General features: G+C 45.2%; 1 protein-coding gene across 3 annotated transcripts; it reads left to right on the plus strand.

Annotated features, from left to right (window-relative positions):
* Positions 1-272: 272 nt before the first annotated feature.
* DOK5 (docking protein 5) lies at positions 273-24,100 on the plus strand. Of its 3 annotated transcripts, none has more exons than XM_064729850.1 (8): positions 273-469; positions 12,976-13,083; positions 17,829-17,943; positions 18,031-18,150; positions 18,844-19,033; positions 20,613-20,748; positions 21,641-21,761; positions 23,528-24,100. In XM_064729850.1, exons 1-8 carry the CDS (start codon positions 404-406, stop codon positions 23,626-23,628), a joined length of 957 nt encoding a protein of 318 aa, XP_064585920.1. In that variant the 5' UTR covers positions 273-403; the 3' UTR covers positions 23,629-24,100. The 3 variants fall into 3 exon arrangements, with proteins under 3 accessions (XP_064585920.1, XP_064585921.1, XP_064585922.1); XM_064729851.1 differs by having other exon boundaries at positions 277-469; positions 18,883-19,033; XM_064729852.1 differs by lacking the exon at positions 12,976-13,083 and having other exon boundaries at positions 278-469.
* The last annotated feature ends 2,984 nt before the right edge of the window (positions 24,101-27,084 follow it).

Below are 27,084 nucleotides of genomic sequence, written 5' to 3' on the forward strand. Positions count from 1 at the left end.
GGGGGCGGTGCGGGATGTTCAGAGGGGCGGTGCAGAGAGATGCGGATCACTCAGGGGTCGTGCGGGGAGATGCGGGAGACTCAGGGCCGTCCCGGATCGCTCCGGGAGTGCTGCGGGTCGCTTCAAAGAGCTGTGCGGGGCGGATCGTTCGGAGGGCGGTGCGGAGCGGGGCGGAGAGATGCGGGATACTCGGGGGCGGTGCGGATCGCTCCAGGCGGCGCTCCGGGGGCGGTGCGGTCCCTCCCAGGGCGGTGCTGTCCCAGCCGGGGCGGTGCTGTTCTGCTCTCTCGGGGCGGTGCCGTTCTGTTCTGTTCTGTTCCGCTCTGCTCTCCCGGGTGCGGCCGGCGCTGCCCGGCCATGCGGGCGGGCTGAGCGGCGCCGCCGCCGCCTGTCCCGGGCGAGGATGGCCTCCAATTTCAACGACATCGTCAAGCAGGGCTACGTGCGCATCCGGAGCCGCCGGCTGGGGGTGAGTGCCCGGTGTGCCTGCCCAGGGCTGGGCATTTTGCTATTTATGCGTTTTCCCCTGCCGCTCCTTTGTCCTCTTTATGCAAACTGAGCTGGGTGGGTTTTTCCGCAGGAAGCAAAAAGGTGAGGAGAGAACAATGAAGGCACCTGAATATGCATTATATATAGGTGTGGATAGGTATATTTATTTTCTCCTCTCTCTCCCGTCGGCAGCCGGGGATGCTGCGCTGCCTCCGCCGCCGTCCTGCCCTTGGCTCCGGGAGGCACCCGGGGCTGGGGCCGTGCCCGGGGCTGGGCTGGGGTGCGGGAGCTCGGGCAGGGCTGGGCTGGGCTGGGCTGGGGGTGCGGGAGCTCCGGCAGGGCTGGGTTGGGGTGCGGGAGCTCCGGCAGGGCTGGGTTGGGGTGCGGGAGATCGGGCAGGGCAGGGCTGGGGGTGCGGGATCTCCGGCAGGCCCTAGGAAGATGAATAGGACTCAACCAAACACAAATTCGAAAAATCCTAGCTTTTTTTTTCCATCTCCCACCTAGGCTGAATAGCGATCATTATTATCTACAACCCTAAACTTACTCCCCTCAACTTCTGCCTGTACGCAACCGTTTTCGTAATCCTAAATACAATCAAAGTCCTAAAGCTATCTCCCCTAATAACTGTGTGAAGGAACTGTCTCCCCTAATAACTGCGTGAAGGAACTATCTACCCTAATAACTGCATGAAGGAACTGTCTCCCCTAATAACTGCACGGACCCTGGAGCGCTCGGGTGCTCCTGTTCCTGCTGCCGCTCCGGGTTTGGGCTCCTGCGTGGGGCAGCTGAAGCTTTGCGGTGTTTTCGGGGCTTTTAGAGTCGCATGAAAATTCCCGCAGCCCCCCTTCGGTGGTGGTGTAATATTGGGGTTATTTCCAGGCTGTTCTGGTGCCGTGGCGTGATCCCGGTTCTGGGGTGAGCTCTGGAGTTCCAGGGCTGCTCCTCCAGCCCAGGGCTCCCCCATGTCCCGGCAGGGGATGCACTGAGAGCTCCGTGTCCCTGAGGGAGCCTGGCCGGGGGGATGCACCTGGAGGGACCCTCTGTGTGTGTATTGAACATTTCAGTGGTGTATCTGCCTCTCAGGACCGGAAAGAAACGGATTGATTGTGTTTATTCAACACTGTTGTGTTGGCAGTTCAGAATTTGTTCATTTCGGGGGAGTGTCTGTGGTCCTCTGAACCCCACTGCAGTTACAGTTCCCTTCGCTTGCTGTGCCCATTGTGGGCAATGACTTCTCCACAGTTTTGGGAACTTGCATCTCCCTGGCTGCTTTGGGAACAGAAAACATTGAGAACTCTTCCATCAGGCTGGATTTCTGATCCCTGCCCTGGCAGGCACAGCTCATTCTGTAAAACCACGAGATTCTGTGACATTTTGGGGGAATGTCATTGTAGTAAATTGGGCACAATTGTGTCCTGATTCAGCCTCATTACAGCGTTCAGTTTGCTCTGCTGTAAAGGATGAGTAAGATTAAACTGTGATGCGTTTTCCCATGCTGTAACAGCAAAGCTCAATGAAGGTGTGAGTAAGGTTTATCCAACCACACAATAGTTGTAAATGCTGTCAGTGCCGGTGCCTTTGCTTTATTTCCAGACCACTCTGAGGGTGCTGCTGCTGAGGAAGGGCTGGATGCCCTCTTAGGAGATGTGACAGCTGTAAAAATGTCATTTCTCTGCCTCCTCTACTCAGAGCACACTGGGAGGTGCTTCTTAAATCAACCTTTTTAAAAGGCATTAAAAGCAAGACTTGAGTCTCCAGCCTGCTCTCCCTGCAAAAGTGATGAGTTGGATGTGGTATCACTAGAAAGAGCATTATCTGAAATATTCTTCCTCTTTTTTTGTGGACCTACAGCCTACAAAGTGTAGGTTTGCTGGCTTGTTGTGGTTTTTTACGGACCATACACAGGTTATAATTCAGGGCTGCTTAGTTTCCAGCTTGGGAAGGGTTGGCCCACGACTCCAGAGCAGATGTGGCTGCAGATTCTCCCTGTGGCATTTTCTGTGAGCTGCTCCCGGCCCAGTGCCCTGATGTGCAGCAATGGGGAATTATCACCAGCCTGGGGTCTCTGGAGGCAGGGCTGGAGCCTGTCCCTGCTCCTTGGTGCCCCTTCCTCCTGCTGCAGGTGTGATGGGACACCTGGGGCTGGCTGAGCCTGAATCCAGTCTCACTCAGTGGCTGCTGCCAGCTTGCCTCCTTCACAGGGTGAGCAATTGATTTCAACAGGTTGCTTTTGTTTTTTGTTATTTGTTTTTTTTTTAAACAAATTATTTTGTTATTTTGGTTTGGTTTAAACAGCCAACAGGTTGTTTCCCACAGCTGGGGAGCACTGTGGGACACCCAGGTGCTGGAAAGGGAAGAGAATACTTCAAAGTATGGAAGAATAACTTTCAGACAACTTCCCCAGGCCGTGGAACTGTGGGATCTCAGCACCTCAGGACTGAGGTGCCACCGAGACCACCCTTGGGGGGCTCGGGAGTCCTGGAATGTTCCAGAAGTGTCTGGTGGCTGGACTTTGATCCTACACAGGAGACGACACCTGTATGAGGACAGGAGGGTTTCACCGGGGTGAATGGTGAAGGGATCAGTTAATTAGAGAGTGAGACACAGGGTTTAGGATTTCTGTACAGGGGGGTTTAGAGAAGTAAGATGGAGGAATTGGGGCGTGTCCTGTCCTTCTTCTTCTTCTCCTCCATCTTCTGTGGTGATGGTGGCACTTTGGGATTGGTCATTACTGAAAGTGCACCGGACAATAAGAATAAATGGTATTGGGGAAAAATGATAAATATTGTACACGTAACCATGGGTATAAAGATAGGTGACTGTCCGGAGGGCAGCACAGTGTGCTCATGGCTGGCTGCTGAGCAGAGCTCTGTCGGGCCGAAAGAAAATCTTTTAGATAAACAATTAATAAACATAAAAACCGAAAGAAGAACTGAAGCCTCTTCTCGTCCTTTGATACGCGGGCTGCCCCAAGGCCACTCCGGGCCTTTCCAGGCCCTTCAAACAGCCGAAAACCGGACAGGGAACCATCGGGAAGGAAAACCCTGCAGGCTCCTGGTGCCTGAGGGGATCTCAGCTCGCTCCTGTGTGGCAGGATGGGAGTGGGAGTCGCTGCACTCACAGCGTTGCTCTCCGGGCTGGCTGCAGCCCCTGCCTGTGCCTCTGTGGCAATTCCATCTCCAAGGGAACCGGGAGCCGCAGATTCCCTCAGAAATGGCTTTCCCGAGGGCCTGGGGTGCAGGGGCCGCCTCTGGAATGGAAGGGGAGCAGAGAAGCAGCTTGCTCAAACCCCTCTGAAAGGAATGTGGCAGCTCTGCAAGGCCCTGCTTTGTAATTCCGAAATTGAATTTAGGCTAATTAGCTCTGCACCTGAACCCTTCCTGCGTGCCTCAGACGTGTGAGTTTAATTGAATATTATTTAATAGAATCGTTTCCATAGCAACATTTGTGCCACATGTGTCTTCTGCAGAGGCAGATTTATTCAGGAAGAGTGAGCTTTCTCCTGGCTCTTTCCACCCTTGTAGGGAGGAGGATCATTGCCTGGGCTGGTGTGTCATTATTAGCAGTGACACACGGGAGGCTGTGTGCTGGGAAATGCTGACAGGGCAGGGCCAGCACCTCCAGAGTGCTCCAAGGCAGGGGAAAATCAGCTTTGCTGTGGGAGCAGGGGTTCTGCCAGGGACCACCCGTGCTTTGGCAGCTGATAAATCTGATATAAATCTATACATGAAGCAGAGCTGTTGCTTTATGGCTTCTCTCTGTCTAAAAAGTCCTTTTTGTGCTCATGATTTTCAGATCGTGCCCCATTCTGTGGTACAGATGTGACCTTTCTGAGGGGGGAGTGCATTGTGGAGATGTTTCCCTGGTGGAAAACCTGTTCTTGGCTTTCCATTTTTGGGATGTGAACACACCTGAGCTTTCTCTTCAGGTGGGGCTGGCTCAATTAAAAATGCCAATTAAAATCCGAACAGGAGCAGATCTTTGAAGTGGAGGGGTTTGCAGCGCTGGTGAGCATGAGGAGCTGTACCAGGGAAATGTGTGCTGGTTCCAGACTCACTTTTTGGGTTTGAACTCCCTGTCCAGGCCGAGCTTCACCTTCAGTATCCTGAGCCCTGGTGGGAGATGTGACTGCTGGAGCTGTTCCCTCTGTAGTGTGACCCTCCTTGAGGACAGAAATGGGATCTGCGGGGCTCAGGTTTCGGTGCTTGCGGGGCCTGCCTGGCCCAAAGCATCTCCATCACATCAGGGGGAAGGAATGTGGAGTCAGGGGTGTCCTCCAGCCCTGGGGCGCTCCTGGGCAGCCCTGTCTGCAGGGTTTGTGGTAATTCAGCCCTCAGCCTGTGCCAGGAGGGAGCTGGGGCTGCCACAGCTCTGCAGCCAGCTGTTTGCTCCTGGGGAAGGCTCGAGTGCTTCTGGACTGATTGAAAAACTCAGCGGAAAAAAATTGGCACAGACATCTTTTATGGAAAATCCTTTCATTGGGATTTTTTCTTCCTGAGGAGCTGGGAGGCCTCAGGAACAAAATGCAAACATTGATTATCTGCTGCTGTGGGATGCAACAGGTGATTGGTCTCGTGTGGTTGTTTCTAATTAATGGCCAACCACAGCAGAGCTAGCTCGGACAGAGTCTGAGGCAGCTGCCTTTGTTATAATTCTTTTCCTTCTATTCTTTTTAGTACAGTTTTAGTGTAATATATATCATAAAATAATAAACCAGTTTTCTGAACATGGAGTCAGATCCTCGTCTCTTCCCTCACCTGAAAACCCCTGTGAGCACCATCACAAAAAATAGTTCTTCATTTTCTGGATTGCCTGCTTTGCTTTGCTTAGTGGTTTCCTGGCATTATTAAACTTTCACCTGCAATGAGGAGGGTGTGGAGCCCTGCTGTGTTTATTGGAGCGCTGGGTGAGGAGTTCCCTGTGCACAGTGGCCAAGGCTGAGCTGGGAACACCCAGCAATTCTGTCCAGGGCTGTTCCCACAGAGCACCAGTGCTGGCTGCACACCCTCATTTCAGATGGGAAAACTTCTGCCTGTGCCTAGAGATCTGGAGAAACTCCTGTGTCACCCTGGTTTTTTAAGATTTTCTCAGCCTGCTGATGTTGACATTCTTGTAGTGAACTTTCTCACACACTTTCTGTAAAGAACTCATTGTTTTGCATTCCTTTATGGAAGAAGAGAGATTTGATGGACTGTTGGTCTGTCCGGTGTCATTGGAGAGGTGGCACTGTCACCCTCCAATCTAACGGTCACTTTTGGAAATCTATAAATGTTGGAGTCAGAAAATAAACTTCCTTTTTTCTTACCTTGAGAACAGCGGTGTGAGCTTGTGTTTTTTTGTGTCCTATAATGACACTGCTGCACGAAGCTCAGGGCTCGCCCAGTCCAGCGGAAAGGTTTGATTGTGGGTGGATTGTGTCCGGTTATCTCGGCTGTTTGAGGGGCCTGGAAATGGCCCGGGTTCCTTGGGACAGCCCACGTATCGAAGGACGAGAAGAGGCTTCAATTCTTCTTTCGGTTTTTATGTTTATTAATTGTTTATCTAAAAGATGTTCTTTCAGCCACAGAGATCTGCTCAGCAGTCAGCCATGGGCACACTGTCTGCCCTCCGGCAGCCACGTATCTTTATACCCTTTGTTACGTGTACAATATTTATCATTTTTCCCCAATACCTCTATTCTTATAACTCGGTGTACTCTCAGTAATAACCAATCCAAAGGTGCCACCATGGCCAAAGAAGATGAGGAGAAGAGGAAGAAGAAGGAGGACAGGACACACCCCAATTCCTCCATCTTACTCCTCCTAAACCCCCTGTACATAAATCTTAAACCTTGTGTCTCACTCTCTAATTAACTAATCCCTTCACCATTCACCCCGGTGAAGCCCTCATCCTTGTCGTCTCCTGTGTAGGATCAAAGTCCAGCCACCAGACACTTCTGGCAACATTCCAGGACTCCCGAGCCCCCCAAGGGTGGTCTCGGAGGCTCAGCACCTCAGGACTGAGATCTTGAGATCCGACATGGCAGCCTCGCCGAGCAGCCTGGTGCTGCACATGCCGGTGCCATGCGCTGGGACGGGCTCTGCACAGCTCTGGGCTGTGAAAGCCGGTGGGAGGAGAGGCACAGCGGGGGAGAGGCAATCTGCAGGACTGGAACCATATGGTGGCGGAGATTGGGTGCCTGGGTACGTGTGCCAGCGAGTTAACATGAGGGTTTCAGAGCCTGGGCTGTGAAAACTGGAAAGGAGAATGATGTAAGGCTGGGGGAAGGGGGAAGGAGAAGGGAAAAAGTTCCTGTGCCTCCGGTTGATGCAGCTTTATTAATAAAACTCTGTTCACCTCTGCGGCTCCTTTCAGTCTGGAAGTTGGAGAGAGGGAAAAACTGAACAGATTTCCCAGGCACCAAGTGCAACCTGCAGGATATTAATCCCCCTGGAAATTCAGAGCTCTCCTGAGCTGCCAGATAAGGTGTTAGAATATATTCACAGATATTAAGATTTCTTACTGCTTGGAGCCTGTCAGTGGCAGCAGGGATGGGATCCAGAACATTCCTGGGGAGGTTGGAGCATTTTCCTGGAGCTGATGAGGGGAGAGATCCCAGCAAAGGCCAGAGCAGCTCCCTCTGGGCACTGGGGCAGAAAACCCTGTGGGTTTTGTGGGGCACAGAGATGGGGGATCAGAGGCAAGGTCTGGGTCTGTTGGGGTGTTGGGAGGGTGCCCAGGACGAGGTGAGAGATGAGAATTTGACCCTAAGTTCTCAGAAGGCTGATATATATTATATTATATTATATTATATTATATTATATTATATTATATTATATTATATTATATTATATTATATTATATTATATTATATTATATTATATTATATTATATTATATTATATTATATTATATTATATTTACTATACTATATTTACTATACTATATGCATTATACTATATACATTATATTATATTAATGATATTGTATTATTTGTATTATATATTACATTATATTATATATTATATATTATATATTATATATTATATATTATATATTACAGATTATAGATTTAGAATATATATTTATATTTATATTATATATTTAGATTATATATTATGTTATATATTATTATAATATATATGTAATAATATATATAATATATATAATTATATATATTATATATATTATATTATATATATAATTTAATATATATAATAATAATAATATATAATATATAATATATAATATATAATATATAATATATAATATATATAATATATATTTTATATTATATTATATTATATTATATTATATTATATTATATTCTAAAACTCTACTAAAGAAAGAGAGAGGATACATCAGAAAGCCAGAAAGGAATGAGTATAAAAACCCATGACAGACTCTGAGAGTCCAACACAGCTGGCTGGGATTGGCCATTAAATTAAAACACTTCACATGCTGGGTAAACAATTCTCCAAATCACATTCCCAAGTAGCAAAACAGGGAGAAGCTGAAGCTTCCCAGGAGAGGAAATCCTGGCGAAGGGATTTTTCATGAAATATCACAGTGCCATGTGTCCTCATGGGGTCCCCCCTGGGCTGGGGGATCAGCCTGCCTCTGGAGGGGTACAAGGAGGTTTTGCAGCTCCCCTGGTGGAATCACATTTTGTTTCTTTTGGTGTTTGACCTGTGGGAACAGCACGGAATGATGAGGGTCTTAATTTGTTCCCAAAGAACCCCACCAAAAGCCAGAAAGGACAAACCTCAGAACTATTCCTGGTTTTCCCCAAAAGATACTACAGATCATGATTTGGAGTATGGAACTCTTGCTTTGATGCTGGCACATTTTAGGAGGAGGAATGGGTTTTTTGTGCTTTGCAGCCTGTTTTCAGATAAATCACCTTCTGTGTTCTTTGGAAGATGGGCTTAGTTTGTGAAGTCAATCAATTCCAAATGTTTCCATGGGCTGAACTGACTCCTAAACAAGTGCTTCTTACCCATTTGCTATCTTGTTTAAGATATATATTTTATTGTAACGAGTTTAAAGCAAATCTGACCCTTTTCCCTTTGTCCCAAACACTTCCCTGGCCTGCTGGTTGTGGATCCTGGCTCTCTTTTCCCTATTTCTTCTTCTTTGGTAGAAAAATCTGTGATTTCTGGAGGTGACAGCCCCAGCCTGCACGGTGTGTCAGGATGATTGCCCAGGCAGTGGAAGAGAAAGGAATCCTGATTATAAACAGGTGAAATTCACTCTGTGGTGCTTCTGGAGCCTTTTCATCAGCAGCTCCTTCCCCAGTGTGAAATTCTCCCTCTGCTGTGCAGGGCATTGCCCTGCAGTGAGATCAGGGATAAATGACATTTTGCAGAGCCTGTGGAAACACTTGAGAGAAAGTAACAGATGCAAGGGCTGCTCCTGAGAGTGACATCTTAATTTGAGCCTGACATCTTAATTTGGTGTTTGTGTAGCTTCAGGAATGCTGGGGAAGATGATGGACTGCTCCATTATCTTTTTGTCTGGCTTCATCAAGTGCTGTCAGAAATGCCAGTGAGAGTTCAGGCTGTTGGAATGGATACTGGTGGGGTTTCTGTTGTTGTTGTTTTACTGATAATGTCACTTGTTTCAGTTCAGGAGATCAACAGGGTAAACAGAGTGGTATTTCCCCTCAGTGATGCCAGTGTAAGAGGTTAAATTGTCCCTTTACTTGCCAAGTAATGCTTGTCTGGGGACCTCTCAACGAATTCTCTGTCTGGCAAAGGGAAATTTGCTGTGGATGTGTCCAGGAAGGTGAGGGGGGATGTTTGCTGCTGTTCTGCATTGATCTGTTCTGAATGAGCTCATCCCAGTGAGTGGCAGGCTCCTGGCACGGTGCTTGTGCTGAAACACAAGTGGCCATTCCCTGGTAAATGCAGGAGTGTAAAGCTTTTATAGACACTTTTAATGCAGCTTTCTCGAGTTTGGATCTTCCTAAATGTGAATGAACTCCTGAACTCTGCCTTTAATTACCCAGCTGGGACGTGAGGAATTCATACGAGCTGGGTTTGTGCATGGAGCAAGCTGGAGAAGGGCAGGAGGGCTGCAGGAGCCTGGGGAAGGGGGAATTCTACCAGGGAAATACTGCCTCTGCAATCCAGTGCTTCTTCAACTCAATATTGCTCCATTCTTCTAAATCAAAAGAAAAAAAACCAAAAAAAAACCCCCCAAAAAACCCAAAAAACCAAACCAAAGCACAACAGCAACAACAACAAACCCAAAAAAACAAAAAAACAAACAAAAAAAATCCCAAAAAAACAAATGAAAAAGGTGCTTTGTGTTCTGAGGAGCCCACAGTTGGACACAGCACTCCAGATGTGCCTCATGGGGCTGGGCAGAGGGGCAGGACCATTCCAGATGTGCCCAGCAGAGGGGTAGGATCACTGCAGGTGTGCTGAGCAGAGGGAAAGGATCCCTCCAGATGTGCTGGGGGAGGCCAGGATCCCTCCAGATGTGCCAGGATCCCTCTCTCCCCGTGCCAAGGCCCACCCTGGTGCAGCCCAGCCTGCTGGCACCCCCTGGCAGCTCCCTCTGCTCCTTCCTGCCCATCCCTGGGGTTCCACAGCTGCTCCCCGGGCACTGAGCTCTGCCTGCAGGGCTTTGGGGAATTGGGGAGCAATGGGGTGACTTTACCTGTGCTGAGCCAGGGCTCGCTGCACGCCTGGAGCTGTCTGCAGGGATGGCAGAAACTCTGGAAAAGTTGATCACAGAAACCCCTCTGGTGCTGCCTGCAGCCCACAGCTGGTGCCAGAGGGTGCCTGCAGCCCGGGAGTGGGAGATTATTCCCATTATTCCCATTATTCCCATTATTCCCATTGTCCCATCTGCTGAGGGATGCTGGCAGGGTGTTTGTCACTGGGCTCTGCAGGCAGCTCCTCACAAGCATCATCCCCTGAGTTCTGCAGGTTTTTATCCTGTTTTCAGGCACAGCTGGGCTGCTCAAGCGTGGAGCAGCTGCAGCCCTTCTCCCCTGGCTGGCTTTGGATGTGGCAGCTCAGTGCTGGAAAAATTGCTTTATTGGCAGAAAGGGTTTGTCCCTGTGCAACTTCTGCCCTTTTTTTGGGGTCTGCTGAGGTGTCATCTTAAAATTATGAGTCCAGCTCTGAAATACAGCAAGTGCAGGTCCTGCAGAGATATTTGTGTGCTGTGGGGGATGAAAAGCTGAGTTTGTGAGGATCCCAGGCATAGGGCAGCTCCCAGCTGTGGCTGCAGTGCCCTTGGCAGGGCTGGGCTGTCACCCAGAGCATCCCACGCCCTAATTAGCGAGCTCTGTGAGTGTTAATGAGCTCAGCAGTGCCCCATGGAGAATCAGATGCTCTGGCACGCAGGAATCATTGCAGTGCAGCTCCCTGACCCCACACTGGGCTGTTGCCAGGATGGTGAATCATTGCATCGCATCCAGCTGCAGATCCAGCTGCAGATCCAGCTGCAAATCCAGCTGCTGGCAGCACCAGCTGCCTGCCCAGAGCCCGGTTTAGCCTCAGGGAAGCCTTTGCTATTTCTGCTGCCCAGTGGCAGTCCCAGGCTGGTTCTCTCCTCTCCAGTTTCATTAACTGCATTAATTTCATTAACTGCCCAGCATTAACGGTGCCCTTGCACAAAGCTCAGCCGATGTTCAAGGAGCCAGATCTGATACTGAGCCCCAGCCTGGCTGGCTTTTCTCAGCTGTCCCTGCCAAGGGAGGGTTTCTGCTGTAAATGCTTCTTGGCTCTTCTTTTGGAATGGCTCCTCTCTCCCCTGAGGGCCTTGAGCAGCCCTGAATTATAACCTGGTCTGTAAAAACCCCAAAAAGCCAGCAAACCTTCACAAACCCATTCTTTATTCACATAACTCCTTTTACACGGTTTTACAGACCTCCAATTGGTCAGGAGCTTTCTTGTTAATTATTTTATTGGTCATTAACAATTTGTTATTCTGTATTGATTGGTCACTCAGACTCTGATGTGGACATGCAGGAAAAGTTGTTTGTGAGGGATAGTTTTCATTTTTCTATCTAATGGTGTAAAAACTGGTTGTTTTTCACCCAGGAATAGATTGTTATGTTAACCAACTGCTCACACCAGGATTGCTTTACTGGGCACTTGCACAGTGCCAGCTTGTCTTAGAGGAAATGACAGACAGCCGGAGCAGCCTGATTTTCTCAAGCCTTTCTTGATGGGTCAGGGCACACTAATGCAGATTTTAACTTCTAAATCCAAACCTTCTGTTTCTTATCATGTGGAATATTCTGTTCCATGCTCACTGGGTGGAATAATTTGTGTTTCATAGGTGAGGAAGGGGATTTTAGGCTCTGGGAATGCAGGGTTGGTGGTTCTGTGCTCCCTGAGGATGCCAGGCCTCCCTGCCTCCCTCATTTCCAGGATGCTCCAGGGTTTGGGTTGTCCCCCAGGGCAGCAGCCCCTGATTCAGATTCCCCCCCTGCCTGAGAATATTCTCAAACCCCAAAACTCAGACAATCAGAAGAGTTTTTTCTGCTTTACTTGGCCATATTAAGGATTAATATAAGGATTAGGGATTTCTAAATGTTGAGGTTCGTAGGGTGTTTCAGGGAGAAATTTGGTTTAGATATTCTGGTTTTCAGTGGGATTGATAATGAATTGTGAAAGATTTGGGGAGATATTTTGTGGTATTGGTTAATTGTTTACTGATAAACCGACTAAATAGGTTGAGAATGGCTTTTTTGGACTTGAAAAAGTAAAATAAATGGTATTTGATGCCTGGGATGCTGTGATCACTGAACTTGTGCTGTGAGCCACTTGCTGAGGGCCTGTCTGGTTATTTTTTTTGTTTTGCTCTTGAAATCCCACTGATTTTGGTGGCAGTTTGGGTTTATTTCGAAGCTGCCAGGTGTGATGATGGAGAGTGGGCTGTGAGCAGTTGGCAGGGCTGGCGATTCTGCCTTTATGGGCAGGCTGAGCTCAGCTGAGAGCTCTGCGAGGGCTGCAGGGAATGTGGCAGGAGCTGGAGAGATGGAAAAAGGTGAATTTAAAACCATAGAGCCTGCACCAAATGGGTTTAAATTCAGTTAGACCCTGGGAGCAAAGTGACAGGAAGGTCCTGGGTTCTGCACTTAAATAATCTGCTTTTTTGCATTGACCATTATTCCTCGTGTTCAGAGCACCCTTATTCACAAAATACACAATTCACAAAATACAGAATTCACAAAAATCCTCCTCACACACAAGGATTTCTGGCTGGGCCCAAAGAAGGAGGATGGAGCTCCCCACAGCTTGGGTTTGTGTTCCCCATGAACTTGTGGGGTTCCACAGCAGATTGAGGATTTCCCCATGAACTTGTGGGGTTCCACAGCAGATTGAGGATTTCCCCATGAACTTGTGGGGTTCCACAGCAGATTGAGGATTTCCCCATGAACTTGTGGGGTTCCACAGCAGATTGAGGATTTCCCTTCCCTGTGGGTGCTGCTGATGCTCAGCTCGGGGCAGATGCCAAGTTCATCCTTTTGTGCCTCCAGATTTACCAGAGATGCTGGTTGGTGTTCAAAAAGGCTTCAAGCAAAGGGCCCAAGAGGCTGGAGAAGTTCTCAGATGAACGAGCTGCTTACTTCAGGTGCTACCACAAGGTAAGGAACAAGGTTCTCTCAAACGAATTGAGAAAAATTAATAATAATATAAAATTATTGAGAAAATAATTGAGATCATAACATTATTGATAAAATTATTGATAACATAAAATTATTGAGAAAATTATTGATAACAAAATTATTGAGAAAATAATTAATAACATAAAATTATTGATAAAATTATTGAGATCATAAAATTATTGAGAAAATAATTGATAACATAAAATTATTGAGAAAATAATTGAAAAATTATTCATAACATAAAATTATCGATAAAATTATTGAGATCATAAAATTATTGGTAAAATAATTGATAACATAAAATTATTGAGAAAATAATTAATAACATAAAATTATTGGTAAAATAATTGATAACATAAAATTATTGAGAAAATAATTAATAACATAAAATTATTGAGAAAATAATTGAGAAAAAATTATTGATAACATAAAATTATTGAGAAAATAATTAATAACATAAAATTATTGAGAAAATTATTGAGATCATAAAATTATTGAGAAAATAATTAATAACATAAAATTATTGAGAAAATAATTGAGAAAAATTATTCATAACATAAAATTATTGAGAAACTAATTGAGAAAAATTATTCATAACATAAAATTATTGATAAAATTATTGAGATCATAAAATTATTGAGAAAATTATTGATAACATAAAATTATTGAGAAAATAATTGAGAAAAAAATTATTTATAACATAAAATTATTGATAAAATAATTGAGATCATAAAATTATTGAGAAAATAATTGATAACATAAAATTATTGAGAAAATAATTCATAACATAAAATTATTGAGAAAATAATTGAGAAAAATTATTCATAGCATAAAATTATTGAGAAAATTATTGAGATCATAAAATTATTGAGAAAATTATTGAGATCATAAAATTATTGAGAAAATAATTAATAACATAAAATTATTGAGAAAATAATTGAGAAAAATTATTCATAACATAAAATTATCGATAAAATTATTGAGATCATAAAATTATTGAGAAAATAATTAATAACATAAAATTATTGATAAAATAATTGATAACATAAAATTATTGAGAAAATAATTGAGAAAAATTATTGATAACATAAAATTATTGAGAAAATTATTGATAACATAAAATTATTGAGAAAATAATTCATAACATAAAATTATTGAGAAAATAATTGAGATCATAAAATTATTGATAAAATTATTGATAACATAAAATTATTGAGAAAATAATTGAAAAATTATTCATAACATAAAATTATTGAGAAAATAATTGATAACATAAAATTATTGAGAAAATAATTGAGAAAAATTATTCATAACATAAAATTATCGATAAAATTATTGAGATCATAAAATTATTGATAAAATTATTGATAACATAAAATTATTGAGAAAATAATTAATAACATAAAATTATTGAGAAAATAATTGAGAAAAATTATTCATAACATAAAATTATTGATAAAATTATTGAGATCATAAAATTATTGATAAAATTATTGATAACATAAAATTATTGAGAAAATAATTGAGAAAAATTATTCATAACATAAAATTATTGATAAAATTATTGAGATCATAAAATTATTGATAAAATTATTGATAACATAAAATTATTGACAAAATAATTAATAACATAAAATTATTGATAACATAAAATTATTGATAAAATTATTGATAACATAAAATTATTGATAAAATAACATAAAATTATTGAGAAAATAATTGAGAAAAAATTATTGATAACATAAAGTTATTGAGAAAATAATTGATAAAAATACAAAACTTGAAGAGCCCTCATCAGTCCTGGGAGAGGTTTTATCCATTATAAAACCCTAAAGGGCACATCCTCACCACTGGAGGTGTAAAACAGAAATAATGTGTTAAACAGAAATAATTCTTTTGGTGTAATATTAACCTTTAAATCCTTTCTCATCTAGTGTTGCTCTATTTTTTAAAAGTGGAAAGGTCACAGTGCCCTAAAATAAAGGTGATGTGGGAGCACTCAGCTGGGGTTTATGGAGTGAGCTGGGAATTTGCATGCACAAAGCAAATTGCCCACATAATTCCTTTGGTGCCACAAGGGAGGGAAAATAATTAGAATTCAGGCTGCAAAATCTGCACAGAGAGTTGCTTTTCAGGTGAGTGTCTGGTTTTCACTTGTTAAAAATAAATAAGCAACCACAAATTGCCACATTCTTGAACAAAATAATACTGGAGGAAGGAGGAAATTCTTATTTCTTTTGCGTTAGTGATGTGCCAGAAGAATCCTCAATATTCCAATAAAAGCTGAGCTAATTGTGTCCTGCTGACAGGAATACTCTGAGCCCTCGAGGGGCTGGGTTTTAATCTGATTGTATTAATCTTGCCTTGCAACAGCAGGAGTCATTTAAGCAGTCTTTTCTGCCTGCTTATGGAATAATCCATTTGGAAAATTGGATTGTGGAACTCGTAATTGTTTTCCAGGCAAAACTGTGTCGGTGGCAAATGAAATGTTTCCAGTGTGACCGCTCTGCTGAGGAGGAGCTGCTGAACATTTGTTTTAATGCTTGCTGTCACTTATATGGGGGTGAGGAGTGAGGCACCAGGCTCAGGGTGTAAAAGCTTTTCCAGTCATTGTTTGGCACCCAAACAACAGAAATCTGCTTCTGAATCTTTACACTAAAACACCTTCTGATAACGAAAACTGTGGTTTTATTTTGCTTTTTTTTTTTGAAGTGGAGCAGTCTAACAAATCCTCAACTTTCCCTCAATAAAAATAATACAGAGAGCAGCTTTTCTGCACTGTGCTGGAGCTCCAAATTGGGTGAATCCTTTGGGTTTCCACCTGCCCCTCTCTGATTCTGCTGCCCCAGGTTGGTGTTTCTCCTGCCCCTCGTGTCAATATTGCTCAGCCTGGAGGGAGCTCTGGTTCCACCTTTCCCTTGGCTGCAGTTCCCTCAGGATGGTGTCACACTGGTGTCCTGCAGAGCTGCAGTGTCACCATGATGTTTTCTGAAAAATCCCTTTGCCAGGATTTTTCTCCTGAGAAGCCTCAGAGGAAAAGAAAAACAATAATTATTTTCTGCTGTGGAATGCAATCAGAGCATCTTTGGTCGGTCCATTGGTTGGTTCTTTCTAATTAATGGCCAATCACAGTCAGCTGTCTTGGACTCTCAGAGAGTCCTTTGTTATTTATTCCTTTTAACGAGCTTTTGTTATTTATTCCTTTCTATTCCTTTCAAGCCTTCTGATGAAATCCTTTCTTCCATTCTTTTAGTATAGTTTTAATATATAATTTTCTTTTAATATAATATATATCATAAAATAATAAACCAGCCTTCTGAAACATGGAGTCAAAATTCTCATCTCTTCCTCATCCTGGGACCACTGTGAACATCACCCCACTGGAGGATGTCGCTGCTGCATCTCCAAGGGGAGGACGGAATTTTGTCACAGACATCTTTTTATGGAAAATCCTTTCCTTGGGATTCTTCCTCCTGAGAAGCTGGGAGGCCTCAGGAACAAAATGTGAACATTGATTATCTGCTGCTGTGGAATGCAACAGGTGCATCTGGGATTGGTCTCATGTGGTTGTTTCTAATTAATGGCCAATCACAGTCAGCTGGCTCGGACAGAGAGCTGAGCCACAAACCTTTGTTATCATTCTTTGCTATTCTATTCTATTCTATTCTATTCTATTCTATTCTATTCTATTCTATTCTATTCTATTCTATTCTATTCTATTCTATTCTATTCTATTCTATTCTATTCTATTCCATTCCATTCCATTCTATTCTTAGCCAGCCTTCTGATGAAAATTTTTCTTCTATTCTTTTAGTATAGTTTTAATGTAATATATATCATAAAATAATAAATCAGCCTTCTGAACATGGAGTCAGATCCTCGTCTCTTCCCTCATCCTTGGACCCCTGTGAGCACAGAATTTCCCCTGGCATTTCCCACTGAGGTGATTCCTGCAGGGCTGCATCTCCTCAAGAGCCCTCCCATAGATCCTGGGCCTGCTGATGCTGTCCTGTGGGATCTCAGCACCTCAGGACTGAGGTGTCACCGAGACCACCCTTGGGGGGCTCGGGAGTCCTGGAATGTTCCAGAAGTGTCTGGTGGCTGGACTTTGATCCTACACAGGAGACGACACCTGTATGAGGATAGGAGGGTTTCACCGGGGTGAATGGCGAAAAGATTAGTTAATTAGAGAGTGAAACACAGGGTTTAGGATTTCTGTACAGGGGGGTTTAGGGAAGTAAGATGGAGGAATTGGGGTGTGTCCTGTCCTTCTTCTTCTTCTTTTTCTCCTCCATCTTCTGTGGTGATGGTGGCACTTTAGGATTGGTCATTACTAAAAGTGCACTGGTTAATAAGGGTAAAAGGTATTGGGGAAAAATGATAAATATTGTACACGTAACTTTGGGTATAAAGATAGGTGACTGTCTGGAGGGGGGACAGTGTGCTCATGGCTGGCTGCTGAGCAGAGCTCTGTCGGGCCGAGAGAAAATCTTTTAGATAAACAATTAATAAACACCGAGACCGAGAAAAGAACTGAAGCCTCTTCTCGTCCTTTGAAGTGCGGGCTGCCCCAAGGCCACCCCGGGCCTTTCCAGGCCATCCAAACAGCCGAAAACCGGACACTGTCCCACCTTCCTCTCCCTCTCCTTCCCCTCCTCTCCTCCCCAGGGATGCACAGATCCCTTTCCGAGCTCCCCACTCAAATCCCCACTTGTGTTTCCCAGGTCACGGAGCTCAGTAACGTGAAGAGCATCTCGAGGCTGCCCAAAGGCACCAAGAAGCACGCGGTGGGCATTTATTTCAGTGATGACACCTCCAGGACCTTCGCTTGTGACTCAGGTGGGTCCAACAGCCACGCTGGGAGCGCTGATTGTGGAATTGTAAACGTGATGTACCCACACAGAGATTTTCTGGGCATTTGTGCAGAGCTTGAGGCAGATGAGTGGTGCAAGGTGCTGCAGATGGAGTGCCTGGGAACACGAATTAATGACATTAGCCTCGGAGAGCCTGACTTGTTGGCATCTGGAGTAGAGAGGGAGCAGAGTGGTAGGTACAGAAATACCGACCTTTTCAATTTTTTATTGCATTGTTTTCAAGCCTTTTAGACTGTACATAATGATATTGGAAATTAAAAGGAGCAAAACTGTTTTTCCAAGTCCTCCTTGCTTGTTTTGGGGGGTTGGTTTTGGTTGGTTGGGGGTTTATTTTTGGCTCTTGCTACCAGAGATAATAAATAAGTTATCTAGAATTATTTTAGAGTAGCAGTTCTCTTTCTCTGATCAGTTAGCTGCTCTTGGAGATGGGAACTATTTGTTGTGTGTTTTTTTGGTGTGATATCAGTGGCTGAGGCTTTGTAAAGAGAATAATAAATAACAGTAATTGCATGCAAAACCTGAGGCCGTGGCTACTCCACTTTCCTGTGCAAATGAGCTCATTACCTGCTCAGGCACTGGATTTATTCACAAATTGCTCACAACTTTATGAGCTGTTTGCAAATACCAGGATTATGCTGGTGCACTTCTCCTCAGGCTCTGGGTGCACACACAAATATTTGATGCCCTTTGGGTGCAGCATTTGACTGCCCCAAACGTGGGGTTTACAGAGTTATGGAAGGAATTCTTTGTGTGGGAATGAATAGCTCTAAGTGCAAACAATAGGGATGGAAAATAGGAAATTCCTTGAATGACTTGCACCTGTGCTGGGCAGGGATTTTAGACTAACCTTTTGTTTTTCTCCCAGAGAGATTCAATGTGTATTTGATGCCATCCCCTAATTTAGATGTGCATGGGGAATGTACCTTGCAGATAACATTTGAGAATATCTGTCTTTGGGACATCCAGAATCCCAGAGTCAAACTGGTCTCGTGGCCTCTCAGTGCCCTGCGGCGCTACGGGCGCGACCCAGCCTGGTTCACCTTCGAGGCGGGCAGGTAGGTGGGCATGGGTCCTGTGGGTGGGCATGGGTCCCATGGGTGGGCATGGGTCCTGTGGGTGGGCTCAGGTCCTGTAGGTGGGCAGAAACAGAGGTGGCAATAACTTTGTTCCATTTCCTGGTAGAGAAAAGGCAGGAACAGAGGGTGGCAATAACTTTGTTCCATTTCCTGGTTGAGAAAAGGCAGGAACAGAGGGTGGCAATGACTTTGTTCCATTTCCTGGTTGAGAGAGTGGCAATAACTTGTTCCATTTCCTGGTTGAGAAAAGGCAGAAAACAGAGGTGGCAATAACTTAGTTTCATTTCCTGGTTGACAAAAGGCAGAAAATAGAGGGTGGAAATAACTTTGTTCCATTTCCTGGTTGACAAAAGGCAGGAACAGAGGGTGGAAGTAACTTAGTTTCATTTCCTGGTAGAGAAAAGGCAGAAAATAGAGGGTGGAAATAACCTTGTCCCATTTCCTGGTTGAGAAAAGGCAGAAACAGAAGTGTCAATAACTTTGTTTCATTTCCTGGTTGGGAAAAGGCAGGAACAGAGGGTGGAAATAACTTTGTTCCATTTCCTGGTTGAGAAAAGGCAGAAAACAGAGGTGGCAATAACTTTGTTTCATTTCCTGGTTGGGAAAAGGCAGAAATAGAGAGATGGCAATAACTTTGTTCCATTTCCTGGTTGACAAAAGGCAGAAACAGAGGGTGGCAATAACTTTGTTCCATTTCCTGGTTGACAAAAGGCAGAAAACAGAGGGTGGCAATGACTTTGTTCTATTTCCTGGTTGGGAAAAGGCAGAAAATAGAGGGTGGAAATAACTTTGTTCCATTTCCATGTAGACAAAAGGCAGAAATAGAGAGATGGCAATAACTTTGTTCCATTTCCATGTAGACAAAAGGCAGGAACAGAGGGTGGCAATGACTTTGTTTCATTTCCTGGTTGGGAAAAGGCAGAAATAGAGAGATAGCAATAACTTTGTTCCATTTCCTGGTTGGGAAAAGGCAGAAAACAGAGGGTGGCAATAACTTTGTTCCATTTCCTGGTTGAGAAAAGGCAGGAACAGAGGGTGGCAATGACTTTGTTCCATTTCCTGGTTGACAAAAGGCAGAAAACAGAGGGTGGCAATGACTTTGTTCCATTTCCTGGTAGAGAAAAGGCAGGAACAGAGGGTGGCAATGACTTTGTTCCATTTCCTGGTTGACAAAAGGCAGGAACCGAGGGTGGAAATAACTTTGTTTCATTTCCTGGTTGAGAGAGTGGCAATAACTTTGTTCCATTTCCTGGTTGACAAAAGGCAGAAAACAGAGGTGGCAATAACTTAGTTCCATTTCCTGGTTGACAAAAGGCAGAAAACAGAGGGTGGCAATAACTTTGTTCCATTTCCTGGTTGGGAAAAGGCAGAAAATAGAGGGTGGCAATGACTTTGTTCCATTTCCTGGTTGACAAAAGGCAGGAACAGAGGGTGGCAATGACTTTGTTCCCTCCTGGCTCCCCCCTGGTTGTGTGAGGGGGTTTTGGGGGGGCTCGGGGCGGTTGTGGCTCCCTCTGGGCCGGATCCTCCCCTGCCCTGGCTGTGCTGTGCCTTGCAGGATGTGTGACACGGGAGAGGGGCTCTTCATCTTCCAGACCAGGCATGGCGAGGCCATCTACCAGAAGGTGCACTCGGCCGCCCTGGCCATCGCCGAGCAGCACCAGCGGCTGCTGCAGAGCGCCAAGGACTCCAGGGTAGGGTGGGCACGGGGAGGGGCTTCCACTGGGCACCCACCCAGAATGGGCTGCTTGTTATTGGTATTGTCATCATCATCATTAGCAGTGTAATTATTGCTTTATTAATAATATTCTTATTATTAATAATAAAGTAATTATTATACTTTAGTTATGATACTATTATATTTAATAATTATACCGTATATTATTATTATTGTTACAATTACTATTACTATTACTATTACTATTACTATTACTATTACTATTGCTATTGCTATTGCTATTACTATTACTATTACTATTCAGCTTGGTTATAGAATTTAGGTCAATATGTATAATTGGAATTATAGGAATTATAGGAATTCCTGCTCAAGGATAAAAACAACAAGTACATGCACATTCCTCAGTGTTTGTGGGTGGAAAGTTAGTTTGTTCAATACTATACTATTATTATTATTATTATTGTTATTATTCCTATTGTTATTGTTATTATTATTAGTAGTATTAGTACTAGTATTACTATTAGTATTATTAGTATTATTAGTACTATTAGTACTATTAGTACTACTAGTATTATTAGTATTATTATATTCTGCTTGGTTATAAAATTTGGAGCAATCTGTATAACTGGAATTCCTGTTAAGGAGAAAAACAACAAGGACAATATTATTATTATTATTATTATTATTATTATTATTATTATTATTATTATTATTATTATTATTATTCCTCCATATTTGTGGGTACAAATTTATTTTGTTCAATATATTATTTTTCAAATTATTAGTAATAGTATTAAATTCTGCTCGATGATAACATTCAGGGCAGTATGTGTAGCTGGCATTGCTGTCAGCAGCAGTTGCTGAGCCAGGCGTGCTGCAGCTGTGGCTGACCCTGTCGTGCCTTGCAGCTGCAGCTGAGGAGGAGCGAGCGGGCCGTGTCCCTGGGCACCGTGGTGCCCCTGCCCCGCAGCGCCTACTGGCACCACATCACCCGCCAGCACAGCACGGGGCACCTGCTGGGGCTGCCAGGTGAGGACACTGCCGGGAGGGCACTGCCCTGGGGACACTGGGACACTGCCCTGGGTGGCACTGGGACACTGCCCTGACACTGCCCTGGGTGGCACTGAGACACTGCCCTGGGTGGCACTGAGACACTGCCCCGGGTGACACTGAGACACTGCCCCAAGGGTGGCACTGAGACACTGCCCTGGGTGGCACTGGGACAGCCCTGACACTGCCCCAGGGTGGCACTGAGACACTGCCCTGAGACTGCCCTGGGGACACTGAGACACTGCCCCAAGGGTGGCACTGAGACACTGCCCTGGGTGGCACTGAGACATTGCCCCAAGGGTGGCACTGAGACACTGCCCTGGGTGGCACTGGGACAGCCCTGACACTGCCCTGGGGACACTGGGACACTGCCCCAAGGGTGGCACTGAGACACTGCCCTGGGTGGCACTGAGACACTGCCCTGACACTGCCCTGGGGACACTGGGACACTGCCCTGACACTGCCCTGGGTGGCACTGGGACACTGCCCCAAGGGGGGCACTGGGACAGCCCTGACACTGCCCTGGGTGGCACTGAGCCTGAATGCTGCTCTGCTCCATGAGGGTGACATTGATAGGTGTGGCACTCATGGGGGTGACACTCAGGCTGAACCACTGCTCTGCTCCATGGGGGTGACACTGATGGGGGTGACACTCATGAGGTGGCACTCATGGCGGTGGCACTCATGGGGATGACACTCGTGGGGGTGACATTCATGGGGTGACACTCACCTGAACGCTGCTCAGCTCTCTGGGGACAAGGACATGTCCTGTTCGGGAGGGACAGCTGGGGATGCTGTGGCCAGCAGGAGCAGGGACAGTTTGGGTGCCGTGTCCCCACTTTAGGAAGGACACTGAGGTGGCAGAGCAAGGGCACCATGGCTGGGCAGGGTCTGGAGCACAAATCCTGTGGGAGCTGGGGGTGTTTGTGCTGGAGCTGAGGAGGCTCAGGACAGACCTGCCCCGAGCCCTCGGTGCTTTTTGTACCACCTGGCTCCCCTCCTCTGCATGGCTGCCTCATACTGAGAACCTTCATTATTCACTTTGCGTGCTTGTTAAAACTCACCCAAAACAGCCACATCCCCCAGAACAGGGAAATGAGGGGAAATAAAAGGAGATGCTCAGACCTCAGAGGAGCTGGGCCAAAGTCAGCTCCGCGGCGTTGTGTTTGTTTTCAGAATTAAAATCCCCCAAAAAACCCCAAAAAAAAGCCTTAAAGGAACTATTTTTCCCTGTTCTTTCTTTCCAACGCTAGAGGGAGCAGGCAGCCCATGGAAAGCTCCACGCAGAGCAGGGATGCGGGATGGAAGCAGCACTGCCTGCCTGCCCAGAGCTGTCCATGCATGGGGACATGGGGACATGGCAGGAGGAGCTGTGGTGGCACAGTCTGTGCCCTTCCCCAGAGCCCGTTATTAAATCAGTCATGCAGCACGGAGCTGGCACGAGAGAAACAGACTGCAGGGGTACAAACCACTTGGTTTATATTTAGAAAAACATCTTGCTTGTTAGACTGGGAAAAAAAGGATCTAAAAGAGCATTTTTACATTTTAAATGCAAGTCAGAACTTATAAAAAGCAAATTAATAATTTTTTTTTTCAAAGTTTCTGTTCTGAAGGAAGGGGTAAAGAAAATCCGTGCGGGTGTTTCTGGAGCAGCAGATTCAGCAGGGTTAGGCTGAATTAGCTGCTGTGTGTGTGAATCCTGCCTGGGGGCTGTGTTTAACTGGGCTGTGTTTCCCTCTCTGAAGGTGCTCCCAGCCCCCTGAAGCTCCACGGCACCACGGACACCTTCCCTTCGTGCAGCTCCGGAGAGGAGCCCGGGCTCAGCCTCGCCGCCTCTGCCCTCTGAGCACAGGGCTGGTGGCACACGAGGCTGGAAATGCACACAAGCCCAGGCTGGATGAAGAGTTCCTGCAATACAAAGGATTTTTTAAACTTTGCCAAAAGCAGAAACGCTCCTGTGGATGTTGGGGAGAGGAGCCAAGCCACCAAACCCTCTGGTGTAACTTTAAATACGCTGGACGGAGAAGAAATCACTCCCTGAACTGATTTTGTATGATAGGTATGTTGTAAATACGTGAGAATCTGCTGTTGTGTGGTTATTTTGGCTCCTCACACCGGTTTGTGGCAATGCTTACCTTGAATTATTCCCATTATTGTCACCCTGTTCCTGATCTCTGGAATGGCGGCCAGTTTGAAGCAGCTCTTGGATACAATTTCTCCTGTTTGAAGACTTGATTGATTTCTTTTAAAAGAATCTCCACTTTCCTGTATTTATTTCCATCTCTGTAAACATTGACAATAAAAAAAGTCCCGCGCAATTTGTGGTGGAGTGTTATTTTATTTTTGTCATTCAATTAGCACAAGCTGATTTTCTTCTAGGACAGAATAATTGTCTGGGGCTTTGAGTTAAAAACAGCAACAGGTAAATGCTGGATTTCCACATGCAGGAATTTTGTGGGAACAGAGCTGGAGGGCAATGGGGGCTCTCAGGGAAGCCAAGCTCTGAGAGTGGTGCAGGCAAATGTGTTTGTGAAGGAAATAAAATCAATCTGCCATCATTGGGGAAGGTACCCCACAGTGCAAAGATAAACTTAATTTATTGTAAATAAGGATTATGTTCATCTTTGTTTTTATCATAGTTCAAACCTTTTTTTTTCCTTAAATGAAGATCTTCCCTTTTTTTCTTGATCAAGATTTAATAAAGCAATTTTTGCCTCCTTGAGGGAAGGCAGTGATTGATTGAAGTGGGTTGGTTTAGCATTTGTCTGAATGAAACGCCTTTTATTTTTCCAGCTTTCCCTGCTGTCAATGCTTATTCTTATAATTGTGTTTAGCTTTCCTTTCCCTTCCCTCGCAGCAGAAAAGCTCCATTAATATTGAAGGTGAGCATCTCTGGAATCCGTGGCTTGCAGGCAGGTTGGCAGTCAGTTAAACAGTCCCAGATATTGAATTAATTCTGGCAGAGCCGGGCCTGAGCCTGGTGCTGAGCATTTGGGGACGCCAACAGCCCTGCAGCCCCGGGCTCTGAGATCAGGCCCGGCTGTGAAATCTGCTGTTCTCATTAACTTCCACCAGGCAGATTGATCCTCTGCTCCCACCAACGCTAATGAAGCTTTCTCTGGTTTTTTAGGGAATATCCTGCCCCTGCCACGAGCCCTGAGGTGTTTGAAGCAAAGCTGCTTTCACACAGGAGGCTCTAATTAGAACCTGGGCTCGGCTCTATTGATTGCTCCACATTCTGGATTTACCAATGCAGGAAAAGTTTGTGGTGATTTTTTATTGCCTCTGGGTTCTGATGTTGGAGATCTGGAGGCTGAGAGCCTGAGACTTTGTGTGCTGACAAACTCTTGACCCCCAGAAGAAAAACACTACATTTGACCCGAGGCTGTGGAGAAGGCTTCCAAAATGATGGATAGAACTGGGATTACAAGTGTGTAGCGTGATTGGAAGTGTGTAATGTCATGTAGTAGAAAACTTAGAGATTAAAGTTTTAAAATACAGTAAAATTTATAAAACAAGATAAAAAATTTAACACAGAAACGAGTAAACTCCTTTACCTTCTTCACCTTCTTTTTCATAAGTTGTAGTGTGTTGTAATTAGACAAAAAAGTGCACATTGTGGACTTGGAGTGATTAGTTATTAAATTTAAAGTAAAAATAATTTAAGTGTAATTTCTTAATTAAATACTTTTAAAAACCTTATAAAGAAAGATAGTAAGTTTTGACAATCCAAAAAAAAAAAAAAAAATTAAGGGAATTGGGTGCTGAGGCATTCAGGGTGGTTGCTTTGTCCATGAGTGTTTTCCCAGCTTTTCCACAGCCTGGGAATCTTGCAGGTAAAAGGAGGGAGGGGTTCATCTGCTCTAAGCCATCACAAATCTTATTTTGTTTGTGCTGGTGAGGTGAAATTTTGTTTTTCCAGGCGCAGGGTACAGGGAATGAGGGGAGGAATGAGGGGAGGAATGAGGGGATGAATGAGGGGAGGAATGAGGGGATGAATGAGGGGATGAGTGAGGGGAGGAATGAGGGGATGAATGAGGGGATGAATGAGGGGATGAATGAGGGGAGGAATGAGGGGAGGAATGAGGGGATGAATGAGGGGATGAATGAGGGGATGAATGAGGGGAGGAATGAGGGGAGGAATGAGGGGATGAATGAGGGGAGGAATGGGGATGAATGAGGGGAGGAATGAGGGGGTGAATGAGGGGATGAATGAGGGGATGAGTGAGGGGAGGAATGAGGGGATGAATGAGGGATGAATGAGGGGAGGAATGGGGATGAATGAGGGGATGAATGAGGGGATGAATGAGGAGAGGAATGAGGGGAGGAATGAGGGGATGAATGAGGGGAGGAATGGGGATGAATGAGGGGATGAATGAGGGGATGAATGAGGAGAGGAATGAGGGGATGAATGAGGAGATGAATGAGGGGATGAATGAGAGGATGAATGAGAGGATGAGTGAGGGGATGAATGAGGGGATGAGTGAGGGGATGAATGAGGGGATGAGTGAGAGGATGAATGAGGGGATGAATGAGGGGATGAATGAGGGGAGGAATGAGGGGATGAATGAGGGGAGGAATGAGGGGAGGAATGAGGGGAGGAATGAGGGGATGAGTGAGGGGAGGAATGAGGGGGAATGAGGGGATGAATGAGGGGATGAGTGAGGGAGGAATGAGGGGAGGAATGAGGGGATGAATGAGGGGATGAGTGAGGGGGGAATGAGGGGATGAATGAGGGGAGGAATGAGGGGATGAATGAGGGGATGAGTGAGGGAGAATGAGGGGATGAATGAGGGGAGGAATGAGGGGAGGAATGAGGGGAGGAATGAGGGGATGAATGAGAGGATGAATGAGGGGATGAATGAGGGGAGGAATGAGGAGCCGGCAGTGTTTGCTGGCCGGGTGCAGTGCCCGAGGCTGCCGCGGGATGCCAGCAGGAGCTGTGCTGAGTTCTGCTCTGGAGACACGAATTGCTCAGTACCCAAACCTGCTGCTGCTCCTTCAGGTATTCCGGCAGGGACATGGAGCTGTGGTTAAAATGGATGTGAAATTGTGGCTGTGAACAGGAAAGGAAAAATTTAATAAAAACATGCTGGGACAGAAAAGTTAAAACAGATTATTCTGATTCTCTGATTAGCCAAGGTGGGACAGCAGTTTAAGGCTGTGACACTGGGGTTTGACATGAGATTTCTGAATTTGGTAGCTGGATGCTCCCAGGTGATGCTGTCACCTGCCTGCTCTGTTTGGGGGTTATGTGGGCACAGTTCTCACCATCCTCTCTCCACTTGTTTTCCATCATGGA

The sequence above is a fragment of the Zonotrichia leucophrys genome, chromosome 20 (assembly GCF_028769735.1).
Source record: "Zonotrichia leucophrys gambelii isolate GWCS_2022_RI chromosome 20, RI_Zleu_2.0, whole genome shotgun sequence".
In the NCBI taxonomy this organism is placed as follows: Eukaryota; Metazoa; Chordata; class Aves; order Passeriformes; family Passerellidae; genus Zonotrichia; species Zonotrichia leucophrys.

Excerpts from the sequence above, each read along its gene's own strand:
- DOK5 (XM_064729850.1), top strand. The coding sequence starts at position 404 with ATGGCCTCCAATTTCAACGACATCGTCAAGCAGGGCTACGTGCGCATC. Across the intron at positions 20,749-21,640 it reads AGAGCGCCAAGGACTCCAGG|CTGCAGCTGAGGAGGAGCGA; the intron begins GTAGGGTGGGCA and ends CGTGCCTTGCAG. Across the intron at positions 21,762-23,527 it reads GCACCTGCTGGGGCTGCCAG|GTGCTCCCAGCCCCCTGAAG; the intron begins GTGAGGACACTG and ends CCCTCTCTGAAG.